At 45.2% G+C, this 18,977-nt stretch overlaps 1 protein-coding gene across 5 annotated transcripts in view; it reads left to right on the top strand.

The window, feature by feature from the left end:
• Positions 1-18,977, top strand: part of TRAM (translocating chain-associated membrane protein 1) — a 36,779-nt gene that overhangs the window by 6,199 nt on the left and 11,603 nt on the right. For 2 of the 5 annotated variants that reach the window (XR_010566388.1, XM_065440527.1), the window contains exons 3-11: positions 1,381-1,499; positions 3,664-3,681; positions 4,715-4,831; positions 7,213-7,271; positions 9,963-10,047; positions 11,285-11,355; positions 11,589-11,699; positions 14,535-14,684; positions 17,093-17,265. Coding sequence is in view for 4 of the 5 variants with exons in the window: in XM_065440527.1 (XP_065296599.1) it covers positions 1,381-1,499; positions 3,664-3,681; positions 4,715-4,831; positions 7,213-7,271; positions 9,963-10,047; positions 11,285-11,355; positions 11,589-11,699; positions 14,535-14,684; positions 17,093-17,265 (903 nt within the window). In the remaining variant the exon portion in view is untranslated. Of the gene's footprint in view, positions 1-1,380; positions 1,500-3,663; positions 3,682-4,714; positions 4,836-7,212; positions 7,272-9,962; positions 10,048-11,284; positions 11,356-11,588; positions 11,700-14,534; positions 14,685-17,092; positions 17,266-18,977 lie in introns of all 5 variants that reach the window. The other 3 variants (XM_065440528.1, XM_065440529.1, XM_065440530.1) reach the window with 3 other exon arrangements.

Here is an 18,977-nt window from a genome sequence, read left to right as displayed (position 1 = left end):
CTTGCCTTTATTATGGGTAGGCTTTATAATGGTTGAAGTCAACAAAAGCAAAAAAGGCGCCTTTCGATTCTTTTCATCTGCACTCGTGAGCACGCAACAAATCGCGCGCGGCAATGATAGTAGCCACGTTTACACTGATACGTTAAAAGTGTACCCTATTCATACGCCGACGCTTGTAACACAGCTAAGATATTCGCCCACCCTTAGCGGAAACGTGCCGTGTAGAGTAGTAGTGAAAACAGATGCCGCAGTTTCCGCAGCACGCCGGCCATGCGTTTCTTCACTGGCAGCTAAGCGCGCCCATCTGTTTCTGTCCCCTCAAAGTGGAGATGGCTACGTTATTGCCGCAAACTTGCCGATATTAACGATATTATTCATCACTGACACGGAAGAAACTGTTTCAATGCACGTAATGTACTCACGAGAAGAAAAAAAAAAAAAAAACATCGCGTTCGGTGCGTTCGGCTTGCTACGCCGGCCGCCATTTTTGTTTTGGTGTCCCGCACTCGCATCCCGCAGCAAACGCGGGACGAAAAAAAAAAATTTTTATTTGCGGGAAATTTAACTCGCGTAATGATCGCACCCCTGAATTTGCGTCAATTTTTTCTGACAAAAAAGTGCGATCATTATGCGAGTAAATACGGTACTTTTTCTTGCCTTTCCTGTTATCATTGTGCTACTATCCCTTATACTGTTTTGTTATAGCCCAATATGTCCCGCTCATTCTTTAATTCTATTGATTATATTTTACTTTGTGCAACTTTCTTGTTCAGTGACCTCTCGCGTTCAAAAGAATTTGGTTTGTTCATTGCACAATTTTAACACCACATTACTGTATGTTAGCGCATTTCTTACACTGTACTTTTTGTATGTGTATTCGCATATGTATTCTAATTATTGTATATTATAATCTTTGAGTGTACTCTCCCCCCTTACAGAATGCTTCTAGGGGCTGGTAAGGTATCTTTAAATAAATAAACAAATGTAGTAAACAAAGTTGGCATATTGTCTTAAACACACTGGAACATTTAGAGATAAAAGGTGAAGACAAGTTAGCTGTGTCGGGTTTGCTGGTGCAAAAGTAACTGAGGTTGTCTTGTTCCATGTGCCATGTTGAGTCTTGGACATCGTTCGTGCCAACTCTCCTGATTTTTTTGCAACGTTTACAAGTTTGTGCCCATTCGGTCGTTTTATGAATGCTGCATAGAACGGGCCCAAATAATACAAGACATGTTTACTCGCAGCCAACTTCAATAAAACACTATTTGCGTATTGAGATCAATACCTTCAAGGCCCGAGGGTGTCACAAGTGGGAAAATACAAAAGGTGTAATACATGCACAGATACACAAGGTTGTCATGTGCGTGTTTTCTTGCCCAGGCATGGAAACGCAAGGGATCGTGAACTACACGTACGGTGCCAAGGACATATGCCTGACCTTCTTCTACTTCCTCATTGCCATCGTCATGCATGCCATCATCCAGGAGTACCTGCTCGACGTGAGTTCTATTCTTGCGCGCACGCTGCCCTGAGAAGGGTGCGGATGTGGTGGCCTGCATTCCGGTTTCAGTTCTGATTGCGGAGACTGTTTCTTGACACATCTGCACACTACACTTGCAGACAGCTTTCTGTGGCAGTGCACAGAAGGCAAAGGGCATGCATGACAGCGCTCGTGCAGATGGTCCCACAGTCTCCTTCTTGTGCATTTGCTTAATCAGTGAAACAGAGAAATTTAACATCTTACTTACTACACTGATAGCATTAAAATAAAACATAATATAGGCCACTCAGTGTTGAATTGAAATCTTTTTTTTTTATTCACTTTGCTCGTTCAGGTTTTGGCAAATGCAAAATCATCACTGTGACCAAGGTTCAGTGTTTGCTCTTCTGAGGAACAGATATGGAAAGCACTGCCAAAATCTGCTGTACCACTGGTGCAGTAATAGATGTGCAGAAACCCTGCCCCGATGGTGTTTCCTTCATCGCCACGAAAACTTGTCTTTGAGTGTGGTGGATTGAAGCACGGAAAGTGGTGAGGTTTGTTCCATCGTGGATGTTCCGGCGTGGAAGTCTGGATGCTATGGTTATCGAGAAAAAACACCTCACTGGCTTTCACACAATAATTTTTCTCACTAGTAACTTTGAACCTGACCTGTGAATGTGTACCAGGTTCTGGTATTCTTTATTTATTATTTTTTTTTTACATTCAGTCCATCTACTATGAACAGCTTTTATTGCTCTTTACGGCCTTGAACTGGTCCATTTTCTATCTGTGCCTCAAAAATAGCTTCTCAGATGTGTGCTAATCTGGGCAGCTGATACATCAAAGACAGCGAATTGGTATCAGCCGCTTCTCATACTCTTTGTCGGAAGCACTAGGAGCCTCTTGCTGGCTTTCGCCAGTGATGACTCGTGTCCAACTCCCCGGTAATACAGCCGCTTTTGTCCTCCCATGCAGGATGCATGGCTGGGCCACACTTCCAGTTTTCACCGCCTGCACCATACAAACTAGCTGACCACCAAGGGAAGCAGCCGAAGTGCGATGTAGCAAAGCAAAATTTCAGATTACTGGTCGAAACAAACCCTGTAAAAAACATGTCCATTGGAGTGAAGTCTACACAAGGTGACTTTTATTTTATAATCATTCATAATTATGTTTCAAAGCCCAGTTGAGGATGCCGACGCAGGTTGCTTTGTTGGCTGCTCTTTGACATTTGGTGCCAAGGATGCCACTGCACATGTTCCCCGCATGAAAGCTGTTGCGGAGGCCCCCTTAACAGGTTAAGGCCTTCTTTTCTGCAGTACACCCATTGTCACACTATGTCAGCGTGACCAGCGACAAGCCGAAGCAGCAGCACATAGTTGAACATTGCAATGATGGCACCGAGCAAGGCAACATATTGTGTCTTGTGGTTGGGCTGTTACCCACACGTTGTTGTGTACTAGCCAGCCCAGAAAATGTATCATCTCGAGAGCGAAGATAGCCAGACGATACCCTTTTACATCTGCTGAAAGTTGCACAGATCTTCTTTAACATGCAGTGTAAGTTCACAGTCACTCCAGCCTCTTGAAAACAAAAACGGCTGTTTCCTGTCATGGTGCACCTGAACTGTGCAATTGTTCACTAAGGTTGAACTTGTTGATGCTGCACAATTTTGTAAAACTTGGGCCATTTTTTTTCTAGCATCTACGTTGAACAGTTTATTTATTAAGCACAAAGCATCACTGAAGCTCATCAGTGACACACCAATATGGATAGTACTAATGCTACGATTGCCTGAAACAGGTCCTAGAACGTGTGGTTTTTCAAACATAGTCAGCGCAGAAAATCTTATTCAATGCAGTGAGAGACAGAGGGCATAGTGGCTACACAGGAAGCAAACTTACTGTTCACTTCTTATGTTGCACCGCCTTGTCTTGTGCCGAATACTACAACTAGTTTCTTACGATAAAAAGCTTTGCTTGTCTCATTATTCTTGTTGCTTTACCTAAAGGCTAGCTTTTAAAGACAAGCCCTGACTTGATAATTTCTTTAGAATATCTCGCTCAAACCTTGCAATCAACGAGTGTCAGATGTGTCATGCTGGTGCGAATTGCACTCTCAGTTTTGTGTCCATCTGTCAATGCCTCATAACTACGCACATCATCTTTATTTCCATTCAGTACATCAAGAAGCACACCGTAAGCATTTCATCCCCCCTTTCTTCTCCCTCATTGCTCTTGTTGCATTGACATTTTTCGTATTTGATGGTTGTGCATGCATCATTAATAATGTCGCTTTATGCGAGTGTTAGCTTTGTAGACAAGCTTGGCTTTAAGTTTGCTTGAATTTGCGTTTAAGAATAGCAGTAGTGGGAACCAAGGGGCAGAATCTTTTGTTAGTCACAGTCACTTGAAGCCATGAGATGAAGAAACCATGAAAGGCATAGGGGAAGTCAACTTTTTTTTTTTAATTGAAATGTTGAAGAGATGTGGATTCGGCTTGCACCTGCGGTAAGTCATCCTTCCGTCCCCTTTTTTTTTTTTCTTGTTCCTAGATTTCAATTAAAAAGCACGGTTTACTTCTCCTATGCTTTCCATTGTATTGCACTTAGTTGTTCTAAGTTTAAGCCTTGGTTGGCTCGTTTTCAGTACTTACTCTATAGTCGTTCGTTATGTCATTATTGACGAGTACTTTGTTGGTCACAGAGCTGCCTCATCTGTGTACGTCCAAAACCAACTAGTTGAACAAGAAGCTCTTCTTCTTCATTTGTGTACAAAAAAAGAAATGCACGAAAAAACAGTGTTAACTAGCCCGACAATTATGACTTCACTTTGGGGGTTTTCTCTATGTCTGTCTACTGCACTTCTTTCACTCAACATTTTGCCTTGGTAATTTTTTCATACATTGTATAGACATATGCACTGGAAGCCAAAGAAACTGTTGAGAGCTTTGACTGGGAGGTGGGGTTAGGATGTAAACACACTTTACGCAATGGCCCGTTCGCTGCGAAACATGTTTTTAACACACCACTAGCAAATTTGGGGATATGGAGATCAGTTGTGAATGTCTTGGCTTGTACTGTAGGTTTAAGGTTACTGTGGAAAGCACAGTGAAAAATTTGTTTATTTATTTATTTGTGGATATGGCACATAAACTATTTTGCACACACGCATTTGCCTTCTTTCTGTACGATCGAACATTTTAATGTCCGTTTTCTTCCACTGTGTGCAGAAACTGAACCGCAAGATGCACCTGTCCAAGATGAAGCACAGCAAATTCAACGAGTCGGGTCAGCTGCTGATCTTCTGCCTTGCCTCTTTCCTCTGGGGTGCCGAGATTATCCGCAAGGCATGTCTCATCCACTCTTCCGCGAAAGAATAGTTGAGTTTATTTTCTTCCCGAGGAAGTGGAGTAGCTAGGACTAGAAATTGTGGTAACGTAAGTTCAGACTCTGTCAGTACCATGGTGAACAGCACAGAGAAACAGGACGAAAAAGAAAAAAAAGGAAATTGGAGCACATATGCTGACTTTCTGTCTTTCTTGTACAGTTGTCTGCACTGTTCATGCCATTCACAATAGCCAAATTTCATAGTATCAGTGTGTCACTGCGTCAAGAGCACAAGTACAACAGCATGGCGTCAAAGGTCAAATAGGGTACGTTCAAAATATGCCGGCTGCAGCAGTTTACATGCATATACAAGAGCCTAAACATGGCAATGGGAATTAAATATATTTTGCACTAGTAAGCATTTGCAAAATAGTGCAATATGTCAGAACAAGGTGCACAAAACCATAGAAATTGTGCACCTTAAGAAAAAGGAAAATGCTGCTCTGCGAAAAGTGTGCAAGAAAAATTTTTTTTCCTTCCGTTCGGTACCGTTCGATTAAATTATGATAAAAAACAATATTGAAATTGTCAAAATTTATCAAAACCTAAGGATAATAGCTCTACAGTTATTTCATATAACATATGAGAAGAGATAACTTGAATTTCTCTCTATCAGAGAATCTACTCTTTTCCTCAGTTTGTGCGAGTGAAGCACTGGTATCAATATAATGCTTTTGGAATGAAGCAATTAGCCTATAGGAATACAATGAATTATATTGTATATTACACAAAGCTATAGTATAAGATAAATGTAAATTGTGTGAGCCTGGTATACCATGTATGCACAACACAGTGCTTTACTATTGAATGGGAGAAGTGTCTTATGTATTGTACTCAGTCTTCAATGTGTTAAAGGGACACTAAAGGCAAATACTAAGTCGACATGGACTGTTTTAATACCATCCCAGAAACCTCGCAACACTTGTTTCGTGCCAAGAGAAGACTTAGTTTATAAGAAAATTGCGTCTGAAGAATCCGAATGCCTTATTATAAATTCAGATCTCCCGCCACCCAACCGGGGGAGTGGTAATGCTGTACACACCATCACCACCCTTTGCTGCTTGCCATCGGTGAACAAAATGGCGCCCAACACACTGCGGTACCGAGCCGACACAGGGAAGTGGGTTCGCCGGCACAGGGAAGTTAGTGCGAGTTTCGCAAGCCAGCAAAACCAGCACAGCACTACGTGATAATGAAACTAATGAAACGCGAAAGCGTGGGCGGCGCAGAGTCGAGTGCAGATGAAACTGTTTGACTGCCTGCGTCGTTGTCGACAGCAATTTCAATGAGTTCCTTTTTTCTAAAAATGAAATAGAAATGGACAAGCAGCATTTTATTTCATCTTGAATACAACGTAAGGATGTTTATTGCAACTAGCAGATCAGTACTACTGACCGAATTTAACTGAAGATTGCTTTCGTCATCGGACAAGTGCTTGAATGTCCTGGGGGAGTCTCTAATCATGGCCTGCATTTAGCTGAATTTCTCAATTATTAAGGCTCTGTTAGCGATAATATTGATGCCGTAGAGATTCTCGAGCCCTAATCTCTCTTTAGCTTGACTTAGTATTTGCCTTTAGTGTCCCTTTAAGTGTAGTGAGACATAAAAAGTGTTATTTTGCAGTTATTGATTAAAAATAATCTTTTAGCCCCTGGTATCACTGCCTAAAAGTAAACGGAAAATAAAGAAACTTTTTTTAGCATTGTTACCATATCTTTCCTGCTGTTGTTAGCCTATGGTCATACTATAAATACGTAACATCTTCCTTTAACATTATTATTTTTCTATGTTTAGCAACACAAAAGTTAAGTTCCTGTACAGTCATTGAGCATGAGGCCTGCTTATGCATCTAACACTGCTGTAGATATCTGCATATCTATTATGATGAAAATAACCTTAATAAGTCTTAGCCATAAAATTGACAATTTAACTAAGTTGTAGCATGTTATGCGCAGAGGCCTGCTTAAAAATGCACGCTGCCCATGTATGGAATTAAACAGCTTGAAACAGACAGAGGCTCAGATAAGATGGGCGCTGCATTCTCCTAGCCTTTGTTTGTCATCTGTGTCACAATGTTTGATTTTGAAGATGTTAACCTGCCAACTCACCCAGATTGCCGTTTTGCATAAAGGTTCAGTGCCAATGTTTTGCTAGTCTGCCATACACAATAACAAAACACTGCGAAAGATAGTGAGGAGCTGGGCATCCCTGTCCGTACAGTTAGAGCTAAAGTGGGGTCAGGCTTTGTATTTTACCGAGTCACCAAATTGCTTGGGATGCTGCCATTTATTTTTTACATCTTCTGTAATTGTGGCAACAACTATCACATTTCTTCTTGCAGGAAGGGTACCTGCCCAGCATCAACAAGCTATGGGAGGGCTACCCCCACAACGAGATGTCGTAAGTGTTGACAGGGGTACACTTCTGGGCACTAGGGGTTGGTGATGCCAGTTAGCATCTGCGGGTGAATCGTACGCTGAGTTGACCATTCTCGGAGGGCAGTACGGCCCTTCACTCCAGTGAGGTAGTGTGCGAGACACTTTGTCATGCCAGGGTTAAGTGATCATTCGAGAATATGACTCCAGTTGTGAATGCATCATGCAGCTTAGAATGTGTAGGCATATACAATAAAATACAGCTCTGTTTGTTGCATTAAGGGCCCCTCACAAGGCCACACAGCAAACTTCGGTTATACGCTGGAAGTTGTTACGTATTCTCTAGGGAGGGTTCTGTTGCCAAAAATTTTCAAGTTGGTTCATTATTCGCCGAGATAGAAATATTTCAGTGTCGCGAACCCATGATTTCAGGAGGTGAGTTCCTCTGCCAAGCGAGACACATCCTCCACTTTCCCTGTGTAGCCTCCGCAAGCGAAATTCCTTTCCTGCGTTCTCCCGTACCGTACCTCGAGGATCGCGTGATGCATACGTCACGAGCCCCGCCTTCAATTTTTTTTCTCCATGCTTTTTTTTTTCTCTTCTCCTCGCTGGTAGCACCTTGCGTGAGCTGTTGTGATTGTCTCGTTTTGTGCAGCGCTCGATTTTGCGCGGTTTGCCTGAGGACACCCGACTAGTGGTGTAAGTCTGTACTACACAAATACTGAGGCAGACACAAATGGATCACATAGCATGATCCTGTGCTAGAACGCGGTAGAAAAAGACATAGTTTTGGTGTCTGTGCATGCGACTGCGTGACGTGGGAACAAGCAGACGAAATGGAAGTACATCTCTCTTGTTGCGGCGCGAAGTAAAATAAAAACATGGAGACATTCGGTTTGGATGTTTTATTATTTCTCTAAGCGTTAATTCGTCTATTCAAGCAACATATTACACAAATAACAGATGTTGCCTTGAATAAATCTCGAAGTCGTGTGTCACAACAAGTGACGTCGCAGCACAAACACGTGTACTTAGGCGCACTAGCACGTGTACGTCACCCTCCGGCTTGGAGCACGGTGGCTGCGAGGAGAAGGGCAAATGGCATTCGGTTTGAAATTTCATATCTTTCTGCGGTGCGTAACTATGTAATGCTTTGCAGACACTGGGGCATCGTACATTGTATGCTCTGCGCTTGTCAGGTCAAGATGGCCAGACATGGTGAGGGGCCCTTTAAGGCAGCAGCAGTACTGCAGTTAAACCCACTTATGATACCAGTTTTAACAATATATTGCTGATGACAATGAGAAGCTACTGCACCGTCAACTTTTGTATGTTTTACATGGTGAAATAACCCGCTTACTACAATGCCCCGATGCCGCATTACCGGTTATAACGATGAAGTCTGGCTGCTGGGTGTCCGAACCAAAAGGTAGTGAAATGTAAAATCCTTGAAAAGAAAAAAGGAAAACGAGAAATTCGAGCCGTTGCACGATCGGCCGCTGCTCCAACAGCCGCCACGCGCTCATGTTTCAGCCATCTCCGCGCAGCTCTCTCCCGTCGCCTTCCACCCGTCCGAACAGAAATGGGCGGCACCCATAGCTCTACGCCGCCCCACCCTTGAAACATGAACAGACCACGCCAACAGCGCTGCTCGCATGTTGCTCACTGGTTCCTCACGCAGCCTAATCGCTCGTGTTCATCTTTGTTAGTTGCGTCGAAATTGTTCCTGGCCACGTGATTTCTCAGCCTCGCTTGACTCGCCGCCGAAACGAAAGATGGCTGATCCGGCTGCTTATCATCGGCAATGCACGATGTTGCCGGTGAAAAGAAAGTGCATGGCTATAGATTTGGAAACTAAGTGCTTCTAACCGATGAGGTGATCGTCACGAACGTGCTTGCATCAGATAGCGACGGCGACGAAAGCAGCGATGAGGTGGTAGGGCAGGCTGCATCAGCATTGTCCTCACAGGAGGCCCGGCAGATGATTCAGTCCCTCCAGGGCTTTGTTTTCGCAAGGAACCTTCCGCTGCACTACTTGGAGCACCTGTATGCATTGGAGAAGGATGTCGGCAAGCTTCGCTTAAAGTGTGCAAGGCTGACAGACATAAGCTTTCCAGTGAGAAGTACGTGGTGAGATGCTTGTGCTGATCTCTCCTCAGCGTTTCTTCTGGATTTCTCAAGCTGACAGGCTGCCGTGGCAGCCTTCTCACAATTTTTAAAAGGATCCTTTTGGGGCCACCAAAGTGATGACTGGGCGGTGCTTGCATATTGCTTGCCACCCATTACACCTCCTTGCAGTTGTTATAGCAGTGCCATTCTTTAACGCCGACAGCCGCGGCTTGCTACACGCGATCGGAGCGCCCAGGAAGCAGTTAAACAAGTGAACACAATCACAAGCCTGATGGAGGAGGGTGCTGGGGAGGGGCACTGGCATCCCCGCCATTATAGTTTTCTCACATCGGCGTTGCCATTTTTATGTTTTAATTTTTTCATGCAACCCATGTATAATGATTATCGGTTATAACAATGGAATCTTCGTGGCACTTGAATGTTGTTATAAGTGGGTTTGACTGTATTAACTACAGCCAGCAGAGGCCTCATATGAGAGCTTCACTTCTGTAGTTTCGGTTGCAAAGCCATAGAAATGTGTTGACATGTGTATTGCCAGCAGGATCATGCCCTGGAGCGTTGGTCTAGCTTGTTCCTCTGTGTGCAGGTTCATGTTCAAGTTCTACTTCATCATCCAGCTGGCTTACTGGCTGCACTGCTACCCTGAGCTGTACTTCCAGAAGACCAAGAAGGTGAACACTGATGGCTTTGTGGTAGACTCCTGACATTTGAGTATTGAGGATAGAAAAGGCTACTTCCACTGCGCTCTGCTGTTGATGCACCTGCCAGTATGCCGATAGAAAAATTCTGCAGAGTGCGTCAGTCTTAGGAGTTGGCAGGTGGTGATCTTCAGAGACTTGTCTTAATTTTGTTTGCTTAATTTAAAATGGTACTTTGTGGTATTTCTTTGTAGTATCAGTTTCTAGACTGTTAGTATGGCATGCCTGTCAACTTTTCCGAATTTTTCGTAAAGTTTATGCATTGGGGCCTATTTTAACAATGTTGGGTAAAATGTTACGAAAAACACTATTTTGTTTGTGGGAATGTATCACACATCAGTCTCTGCATACCCTCTCTTTGGAAGTGTTTTGATGGTGAAAGGATGCAAGAGGGATACTTGCTTCGAGCAAATTTATACAAAAAAAACGTTCCTGACGCAGATACGATTGGCTACAGCTTAGGAGCTGGAAAAGTCTCTCCGAGCTAGAAACAGTCTATTGGTTGTCAGTTATTCGCATTTCCTAGTTTGCTGGTTCTCAGTGTGCTGCGTCTATAACTCCTCCTGCTCGATTGTGTGTGTATGTCTAAAGGACGTGCACTCGGAGCGAGCTTTAAAAAAAAAATCTGTGCTATCTCTCCTCCCTTCCCCCCTACTTGCCTACCACAGGACTTAATGAATTGTAAAGTTCACATGTTAATAGGTATGGTATTGTATTTTGCATGCATAGTTTCACCATTGTATGTACATCTCGTTCTGCTTCTTAAAGTGCAATTATCAGTTGCAGACCCCCTCGAGTCTTTTGTGGTTCTTGGTCTGTGCCCCTCGCATATTGTGCTAGAAATGTACCAGAATTGTTAAATAAAAATGCATGAATGAATTAAAAGTGTTAGCATGTGACGATAAGGACACATTAACAGGGGATGCGTGTGACGCACACCATTTTGTGTCATGTCACCTTCATTCTCATGCCCTTGTGTGAGCATTTGTTAGGTCAAAGCAGTCAGCCCTGCAACAACTTCTGAAATCTAGATCACTGAATGTACTACGTGTTTAGCAAAACTGAAAAAGATGCATGCCCCAACAGCACTGACTCATTTTGTTGTTGCACTATTATTTTTGTCCGGTGCATCTTTGCACATTTTACACTGTTGAAAAAAAAGAAGGCAAGGGTTCCCTGACTCGTGTCACCTTTCTTTCTATGTGTGCAGGATGAGATGTCTGCACGCATTACCACAGCCACCCTTCCGCTCATCTTCTTCCTCGTGTCCTACGTTCTCAAGTGAGTTTAAGTGCTGCTGCTTCCTCTGTTTTGACTAAGCAAGAATGCTCCCCTCAATGGGAGTTCAGATTGTAACTGCCAAAACAAGTGTAACTATGCAAACATTTCACTATGCAGCATGTGACCCCTAGTCTAATTCTCTTGATCTAATAGACATAGTGTATGAGCCAAAATTGTCATATGATCTGCTCCGTGCACTTGTGGTGTTGATGACGCATTCTTCCACGATGCAGCTTCTCGAGGATAGCGCTGTGCCTTTCGGTGATGCACTACCTGGTGGAGACGGTGTTCCATGCCTCCCGGCTGCTGCTCTTTGCCGAGCGCACTAAGGCCGCTGACTACGGGTGAGTATTTGGTCATGTGTGTCTGGAAAAGTAATGATAATTGATAGAGTTTTGCAAACCGCAGTTGTACTGAGGTCTATGAGGGCTGCTGTAGTAGGTGCTGGGATCTCTGTATTACATGCAAACTTCTAGGGACCTAGTGTTTTTACATTCTGTTCCCATCAGAACATGGCTGCCACCACAACCACTTGCTTGGCAGCAGATAGGTACAGCCACGGCAGCTGTGGTTCTCTCAAGAGAAGCATGCTATTGTCTCGACACTCGGCCAACCAGCCTGATTTCTCAGCACGCTCTTCGCTGAGAAGTCTGCTAACAACCGCATGTGTATCTTTTCCAGTGCTAGCTCTGTAAAAAGTCACTGGGAGTTCTTGAATTCCAGTATTGCTGGGGAACTTCACGCATTTCCCATGCCAACTCGCCTTGCTTGAGAACAGAAGATCTTGGTAGCTGTTTAGGAACAAAAATGAGCTCGGCACACAGATGGTTTCATCAAGAAGGTGTTGTTTATCAATAACAAGCATGCCACTCTGCTTGAATTAAACAGCTAGTGCATAAATTACATTTCTTAATGTACTGTGTGTCACGGACACAGCAAATTCTGCAGAGTGGTTGAAAAATGTTGCAGCTTTGCCCAAAAGGTGAAGCATCAATTGCAATAGCAAATTAGTGGACGGCTGTACGAAGAAAGGATAGCAGCTTCATTAGCCGTATAAACTTGTAAACATAGGCATACTAACTAAATTAACAAGCATAGTGTCACACGTGCACGAGGAGACATGAACACATCTCACTCGATGACTGCGGAAACTCGCATTCAGAACACTAGAGTGAGGAAGCACGGCAGCAGCAGCAGCGAGCAAACTGACCTTCATGCTGTGTCTCGCAGCACGAAAATCAGTTCGTCTCGCAGCCGTCACAGTATGTCTTGCAGCCGTGAAACACAGTGTGCGTTGGACTGTGTCCTCGTCGCAGATGGCTTTCAAGATACAGCCCTCCCCCCCTCCCTTTTGGAGCCTTGTGTGTGACGGAAGACGGCGCACTTCCTCCCCGCTTTCCTCCCTTTCGTGCGCAAACACCAGCTCACCCTCGCACATACAGCATACGGTGCGAGGCGACAATTTTATCGCCCTTCCCTTGGACTTTATGTGAAACCTCATGGCAACACCGATGGCAGAAATGAACTTGGAGTGTAAGTATAATTTCTGTCGCAATAAAATGACACAAGACGACTCATCACAGGTTTGGCAGAAGTTAGGCTCATTTCAGATGTTGTGTTTACTTGATTCCAGGTCAATGTACAAACTGTCCCATCTATGCAGCCAAAGATATAAAAAATAATGAAGTGCTGCATATGCAGTCTGCCAAGTGAATTATGTTAAAAACTCAACTTGACTGGGCTCCAGTAAATTTTTTCATCATGGCCAATTGATTGTACCATATTTGATTGACTTCTTATACTTACCCGCTTCATTGTTGATTTCTCGTTACAGTTTTAGTGTGACATGAGGAACAATTAACTGATGAGTTTTCACCAATGTAGAGTTTGTGCGGTCAAAACAGAAAGTGCAAAATATGTTTTAAATACCTTCTGACTGCATGCCTATACGCTACTATGGCTGTGCTCTCAAACAAGCTTAGCTCGAAAGTAAGTGCCCATCACTAGTGCTAGTCTAGACAAAGTGTTCAGTTTGTGCTGTTCTCAAGCCATTGGCAGACCATCACTCAAGGCCAGTCAAGGTTCTAGAAAGGATTGCGTATCTGGCATGTATTCAACCAATCAGCTTCAAGCAAGCTCAGTTGGTCTTCGTGCACTGGCTCAGTGACTAAGGCTTCCTGCTCCCTGTTGGAGCATATCTTGTCCCGAAGTAATAATTGCCATCTGTCTTGTTTGAATTCCCTTTCTTGAAAAATCTGCACTCGCTACTTTCCCGTCAAGAATGGTATGCCATGCAGATAGTGCACATGCCGTTCATGACCTGGACATTCTGGGTGCGCCACAATAAGGAAAGGAAAAACGTGCAAGATAGTAGATGATGATTATTGTTCGAGTGCAAGATAAGCCCAAAGGGGTGCATACTTTTTTGGGGGGGGAGGCGATTGCAAGTTGAGTTCGTGGCTATCACAGCAGCCCCTCGATGTCAGTGGGTTGCAAGAACGCCTGTGTACTGAGATGTAGGTGCACTGTAAAATATGCATGGTCAAAATTAATGCAGATATCCCAGCTATGACTCCTCCCACTGGTGTTGCTTTGGGATGTTAAATCGCCGTTAATCAATACGAAGCAGGTAGTGTTAAAAAAAAATTTTATTATAGGGTTTTTTGTGCCAAAACCACTTTCTGATTATGAGGCACGCCGTAGTGGAGGACTCCGGAAATTTCGACCACCTGGGGTTCTTTAACGTGCACCTAAATCTAAGTACACCGCTGTTTTCGCATTTCGCCCCCATCGAAATGTGGCCGCCGTGGCTGGGATTCGATCCCGTGACCTCGTGCTCAGCAGCCTAACACCATAGCCACTGAGCAACCACGGCGGGTGCAGATAGTGTGCGGTGATGCTAACTTTGCTACCCTCTTTGAAGACTTATCCGTAGATTGTCCTTGATGGAAAACAAGAGGTCCATAGGGATGTCACGGTGGCAGCGGCATGGTTCCCGAGTGCAAGGTTGTGGGTTTGATCCCCAACCACGGTGGCTACATTCCGATGCAGGCAGCAGGCTTTTACAAATGGTTGTCTGCCACACTTCGAGTTCTTATTGCATTGGGTTGTTTGAACCTGTGAAACCACTCATTGTTGCTGTCCTCAACACGTGCATGTGCCCATGTGTGTTGCTGCAGGTACGCAGTGTGGAATGTGCTGTTCGTGCTGGTGCGGCTGGCGTCCATCACGCTGTCTGTGCTCACTTTCTGGTACGGCCTGGCCCAGCAAGAGAATGCTGCCCTGCCCATTGGCCTGGTTACGGGCAACTTCAACACCAAGCTCATCAGGTGATAGCATAGAAGCATAGATAGCATAGAAGAAAAATTAGACATCGTTCGTGCTATCGAATGTGACACGAAGAAGTCGGTGCTGGCACGCGACGGGGATCTACTGTTGACTACAGTGTGTGGCATTTCGAGTGCAAAGAACTTGCTCAGCAGCGCTGCTGCGACTGCGAAGAGATGTCGGTTACGAGGTTCGACTTTTCGCCATCGTTGCGTCTGTTGTTGCCCTAGTGTTGACTAGTGACAGTGATGAGGACGTCACGGAAAGCGACAGCGCAGGCGATTCCAACCCGACAGTGGCAGAAGCTGCACATTATGTCAGTCTCATAAATGCAATCGTTGCGACTATCCTCCGCGCAGAGTGTATTGATGCTGTCGCAATACTTGGCTCCTTCTTCATCAAGTACACATGAATAGTCAGCATCAGCACCAACGGTGCTTTCCTTTGAGATGTCGGCATGTTCAAAAAACCACATGATCAAAGTGGATTCCTTGCCGTTGTAGCAAAGGAGCATGCACTTGAGCAGGTGGTGGCAGTAAATCTTCCCCATGTGGTGAATGACACCTTGGTCCATTGGCTACGAGATCGACGTGGTGTTCGAAGGAAGAAATACGATCCTGATAGCTTTCAGGTGCGGGATGTCACCATGTGCCGGGCAATTATCAACAACGAAGAGCAGATTCCTGCCTGTGGCCGCGAACTTGCAGTCAAGCTGCCAAACGTAATCTTCAAATATTGCGCCTGTGACCCAGGCTTTCTTGTTGTGCCGGTAGACAACCTCATCCCTTGGCGGCAGCCGTGCATTTTTAAAGCAGCGAGGCTTCCCACTCTTTCCAACTACAAGTAGCAGCAGCTTGTGTTTACCACACATGTTTGCACCGAACAGAATGGTAATTCTTTCCTTGCCGTGCTTTCGACCCTTGACCGTGGTGTCCTTTGCTGCGAATGTTCTTGTGGGCAGCATCTTGCAAAAAAGGGCTGTCTCGTAAAGGTTGTACACATCGTCTGCACTACACTCGCTAAGCAACGGAGCCGATGTGTGTTTCTCCCAGTCATCGACGACACTCTCGTTTGCGCTGCTGCTCTCGCCACGGACAGCTACGAAGGTCATATTATCACGCTCCTAAAGCAGCTGAACCATCCATTGCTACGCTTGAACTCTTCGTGCCCAAGTTGTAGAGCTAAGTCGTTCCATTGACAGTAAGGTGGGCTGCGTTTGCTTTCTTCAGCCAGCGAAGTAAATCTGATTCCACAGCTTGGTACGTGGGAGCCTGTACTCGCGACCGCTTCAAAGAATATATCTTGCTATGAGCCTCCAGTACCTTCGGCTTGATCTTCAATATTGTGGACAGTGCCGAAAGGGGCATGCTGTGCCTTTCAGCCAACCCAGTCTTGGAACACGTGTTCTTCTTGGATCAAGCAGAAAGAACTTCTGCTGCAGTGTTAAAGTCTTATACGTTGGCATCTTCGCTCACTGGCACTTCTGCACAGTTCAGAAAAAAAAAAAAGAAACACCACGCTAGCTGCAATACCTCTAACCACCGCACACAAAGAAACGGTGCAGACCAGCGTTGCGCACACACACGTCGCCGCAGGCATGGAGAGAGAATGGGCGAACGGCAGCCAGTGGCAGTGGAACGGGACATGCGCTGACGCTACAACCACTGTGACTGTTAAGAGCGTGCAGAGTGGCGGACGAGAGCACGTGACAAAAAAAAACGGTATGCCCGCTGCGTTGCAGTGAAGCATGTCTTCTCCTCTGCAGGCACGCGTTTCGGTTGTGCGCGGGACGCACTGTGGACTGATTCTTGTGCTAGCAGTACTACTGATTGGGCACTTTGTTTATATATAATCGTGATTGCTATGTGGTGTCGCCTCGCGGCTCCGAATGGTTGTCGTTTCGTCGGGTTTGCAGTGAAATGGGGATCGGAAATTGCCACATAGCACCCCAAATCTTCCAATTAACCGGGTTGGCTTATGCCGCTGGTTCGAATTATCCGGTCAAATTAACATTGAAAAAATACGGGACCGCCGAAAACCTTCTAATTATCCGGGATTTCGAATTAACTGACTTCAAATTAACGAGGTTTTACTGTATATAGGGCTTTACCTCAACCAACAGAGCAGTTTGAATTAATAGACTTCGAATTATTGGGATTTCACTGTAAAAGCGATGCGTGCATATTTCTGGCATGAAGTGAGCGCTACAAAACAGCTGTATAAACCAAGAAAGAAAAATACACAAGCACAAGATATTTGGAAACATATTTTTGCAGTGCAATTTTAGTGAACGCTTTTGCTTGGTAGAGGCAGAGAGTGTCTGTCCTCTGTGAATTGCGCTCCTATGAATGTGATGTGCTTATGAAACATTGTCAAAACCCCACTGTCACTATCGTATGCATTGTTTCAGGGTGAACTGCACGGTGGCCGTGTGCCTTCTTCAGGCGTGGATGATGTGGAACTTTGTGAACTTCCACCTGCAACTGCGGAGGGAACGTGCCGAGGCCCAGCAGAGCTCGGGCCCAGCTGCCAAGAAGAAGGCCGTCGGCCGCAAGGACCGCAAGGCTGCCAAGAAGGATGAATGTGAGCCCTTACCTTCATTGTTGACTGCATTGTCTCATGGTTGCAAGTACTAGCGCAAACTTGACACGGAGATAAAGTGCTAGATTTCAAACTGATGTTAATGCAAAAAGTGCTTACGTGTATACCCTTCAGTGACAAATTATAGCAACATAGTATTTGTATATTTCAACACACTGCAGCCCGAAAGTGCTATCGTGGGGAGTTTGGATACAAAGATTGCGAAGACGGAAACAAAGTACGATGCAAAATCAGTGGTTAACAATATGCAGTCGAACTCGTAAAAAAACACCTATCAGTTCGATATAGGGCATAATTCGATATAAGCCTGCTAAAGAATTGAATGTTGTAAAAGCACGTACCATTTATAATATCACTTTATTGATGAAACTAGCTTAGTTTCCCATGAAATAGTCCTGTATTTCCTTCTGCTTGGGCAATTTCGCTACCTGCGACACACGCACTTCTCCACATTGTCTAAGGTGTTGGAGCAGCTGAGGCCGCAACCTTCCGCATTCGCGCAGAAGCACCGAACTAGTGCGAGCGCACTAATCACCTCGGAGGACGTGGGCAAAGGACCGTCGTTGCTTTCCTCATTGTGCCTACTTTCATTTGTGCTCGGTACGATGTCGGCAATGTAGTCTTCGTTTTCGGGCTCTCCCGTGGTCGCGACACCATTACCTGTACTCATAAACTCGTCGACCGTCGATTCATCAATGGCTTCCGTAAATTCTGACAGCTCGGTCCAAACCTCGGCAACACCAGCAGTGGCTTCGTTGCATTCAACAGAATTTGCAGTCATCACCGTGTGCGCGGAGGCCGGCACATCTGAAGCTATTTCGGATGAACCACTTGAACACAGCCGTGCATATGGATTGGGCGTTGTGGGCACTTGGTCGCGAGTCTTGCACAACGAGGGCACGAGAGCCTCTGATTGGCTGTCTGAGCAAGTGCTGTGGGTGGGGCAGGATCATTTTTTTGCAGGGAAGTGTCAAAGGGTCGCCCGAGGCAGCATAGTCATGGTAGGGAGAGCGGCTGGATGCTGGACCTTGATAATCCCCATGCTGGACCTCGATAATCGCATGATGCATGCGTCACAGAAATTATTGAAATTACGAAAGACGTCACAAAGTTAATGAAATCACGAATGACGTCAAAAGCGTTATTACATCCAGTGCACGAGGCGGGGGGCCGATGCATCTTGTTTGCCGCACAACATTTTCGCAACGATGTAGTGTCGGGTCTTGAAGCGTGTCAGCCAACCTGTGCTTGCCTTAAAATTGTCGATGCCGAGCATGCAAGCATAGTTAAGTGCATTTTGCTGTAGAACGCTTCCGCTGATTGGCATTTTCCTGGCACGCATGTCGAGGAACCATGTAAACAACGCCTTTTAAAGATCCTCGTGTGCAGCTTCAGTCAACTTTCGTTTGGTGGACGCCCTCGCAGAAAGAGCACTGGTGGTTGCGTCCTTCGACTTCAAAATTGTCGACGGCGTGCTGTTTGCGATGCCGAACTCTGCTGCAATGTCTCCTTTCTTTCTGCCGCTTGAAGCCTCGCTGATGATTCGTGCCTTTACCTCCAAGGAAAGAAACTTTCGCTTTGTCGCCATGCTGGCCGCGTGCACAAGCACAAACGAAAATCTGTGTCGCCGCATTGCGCCAGCAATCGCATGACCTAGGATGGATACGGATTGGCTGTGGCTCCAGTTTGGCAAA

Source organism: Dermacentor albipictus, chromosome 3, assembly GCF_038994185.2.
Source record: "Dermacentor albipictus isolate Rhodes 1998 colony chromosome 3, USDA_Dalb.pri_finalv2, whole genome shotgun sequence".
Taxonomy (NCBI): Eukaryota; Metazoa; Arthropoda; class Arachnida; order Ixodida; family Ixodidae; genus Dermacentor; species Dermacentor albipictus.
The sequence above is the reverse complement of the archived record's forward strand: the minus strand, read 5'-3'. Positions and strand labels throughout refer to the sequence as shown.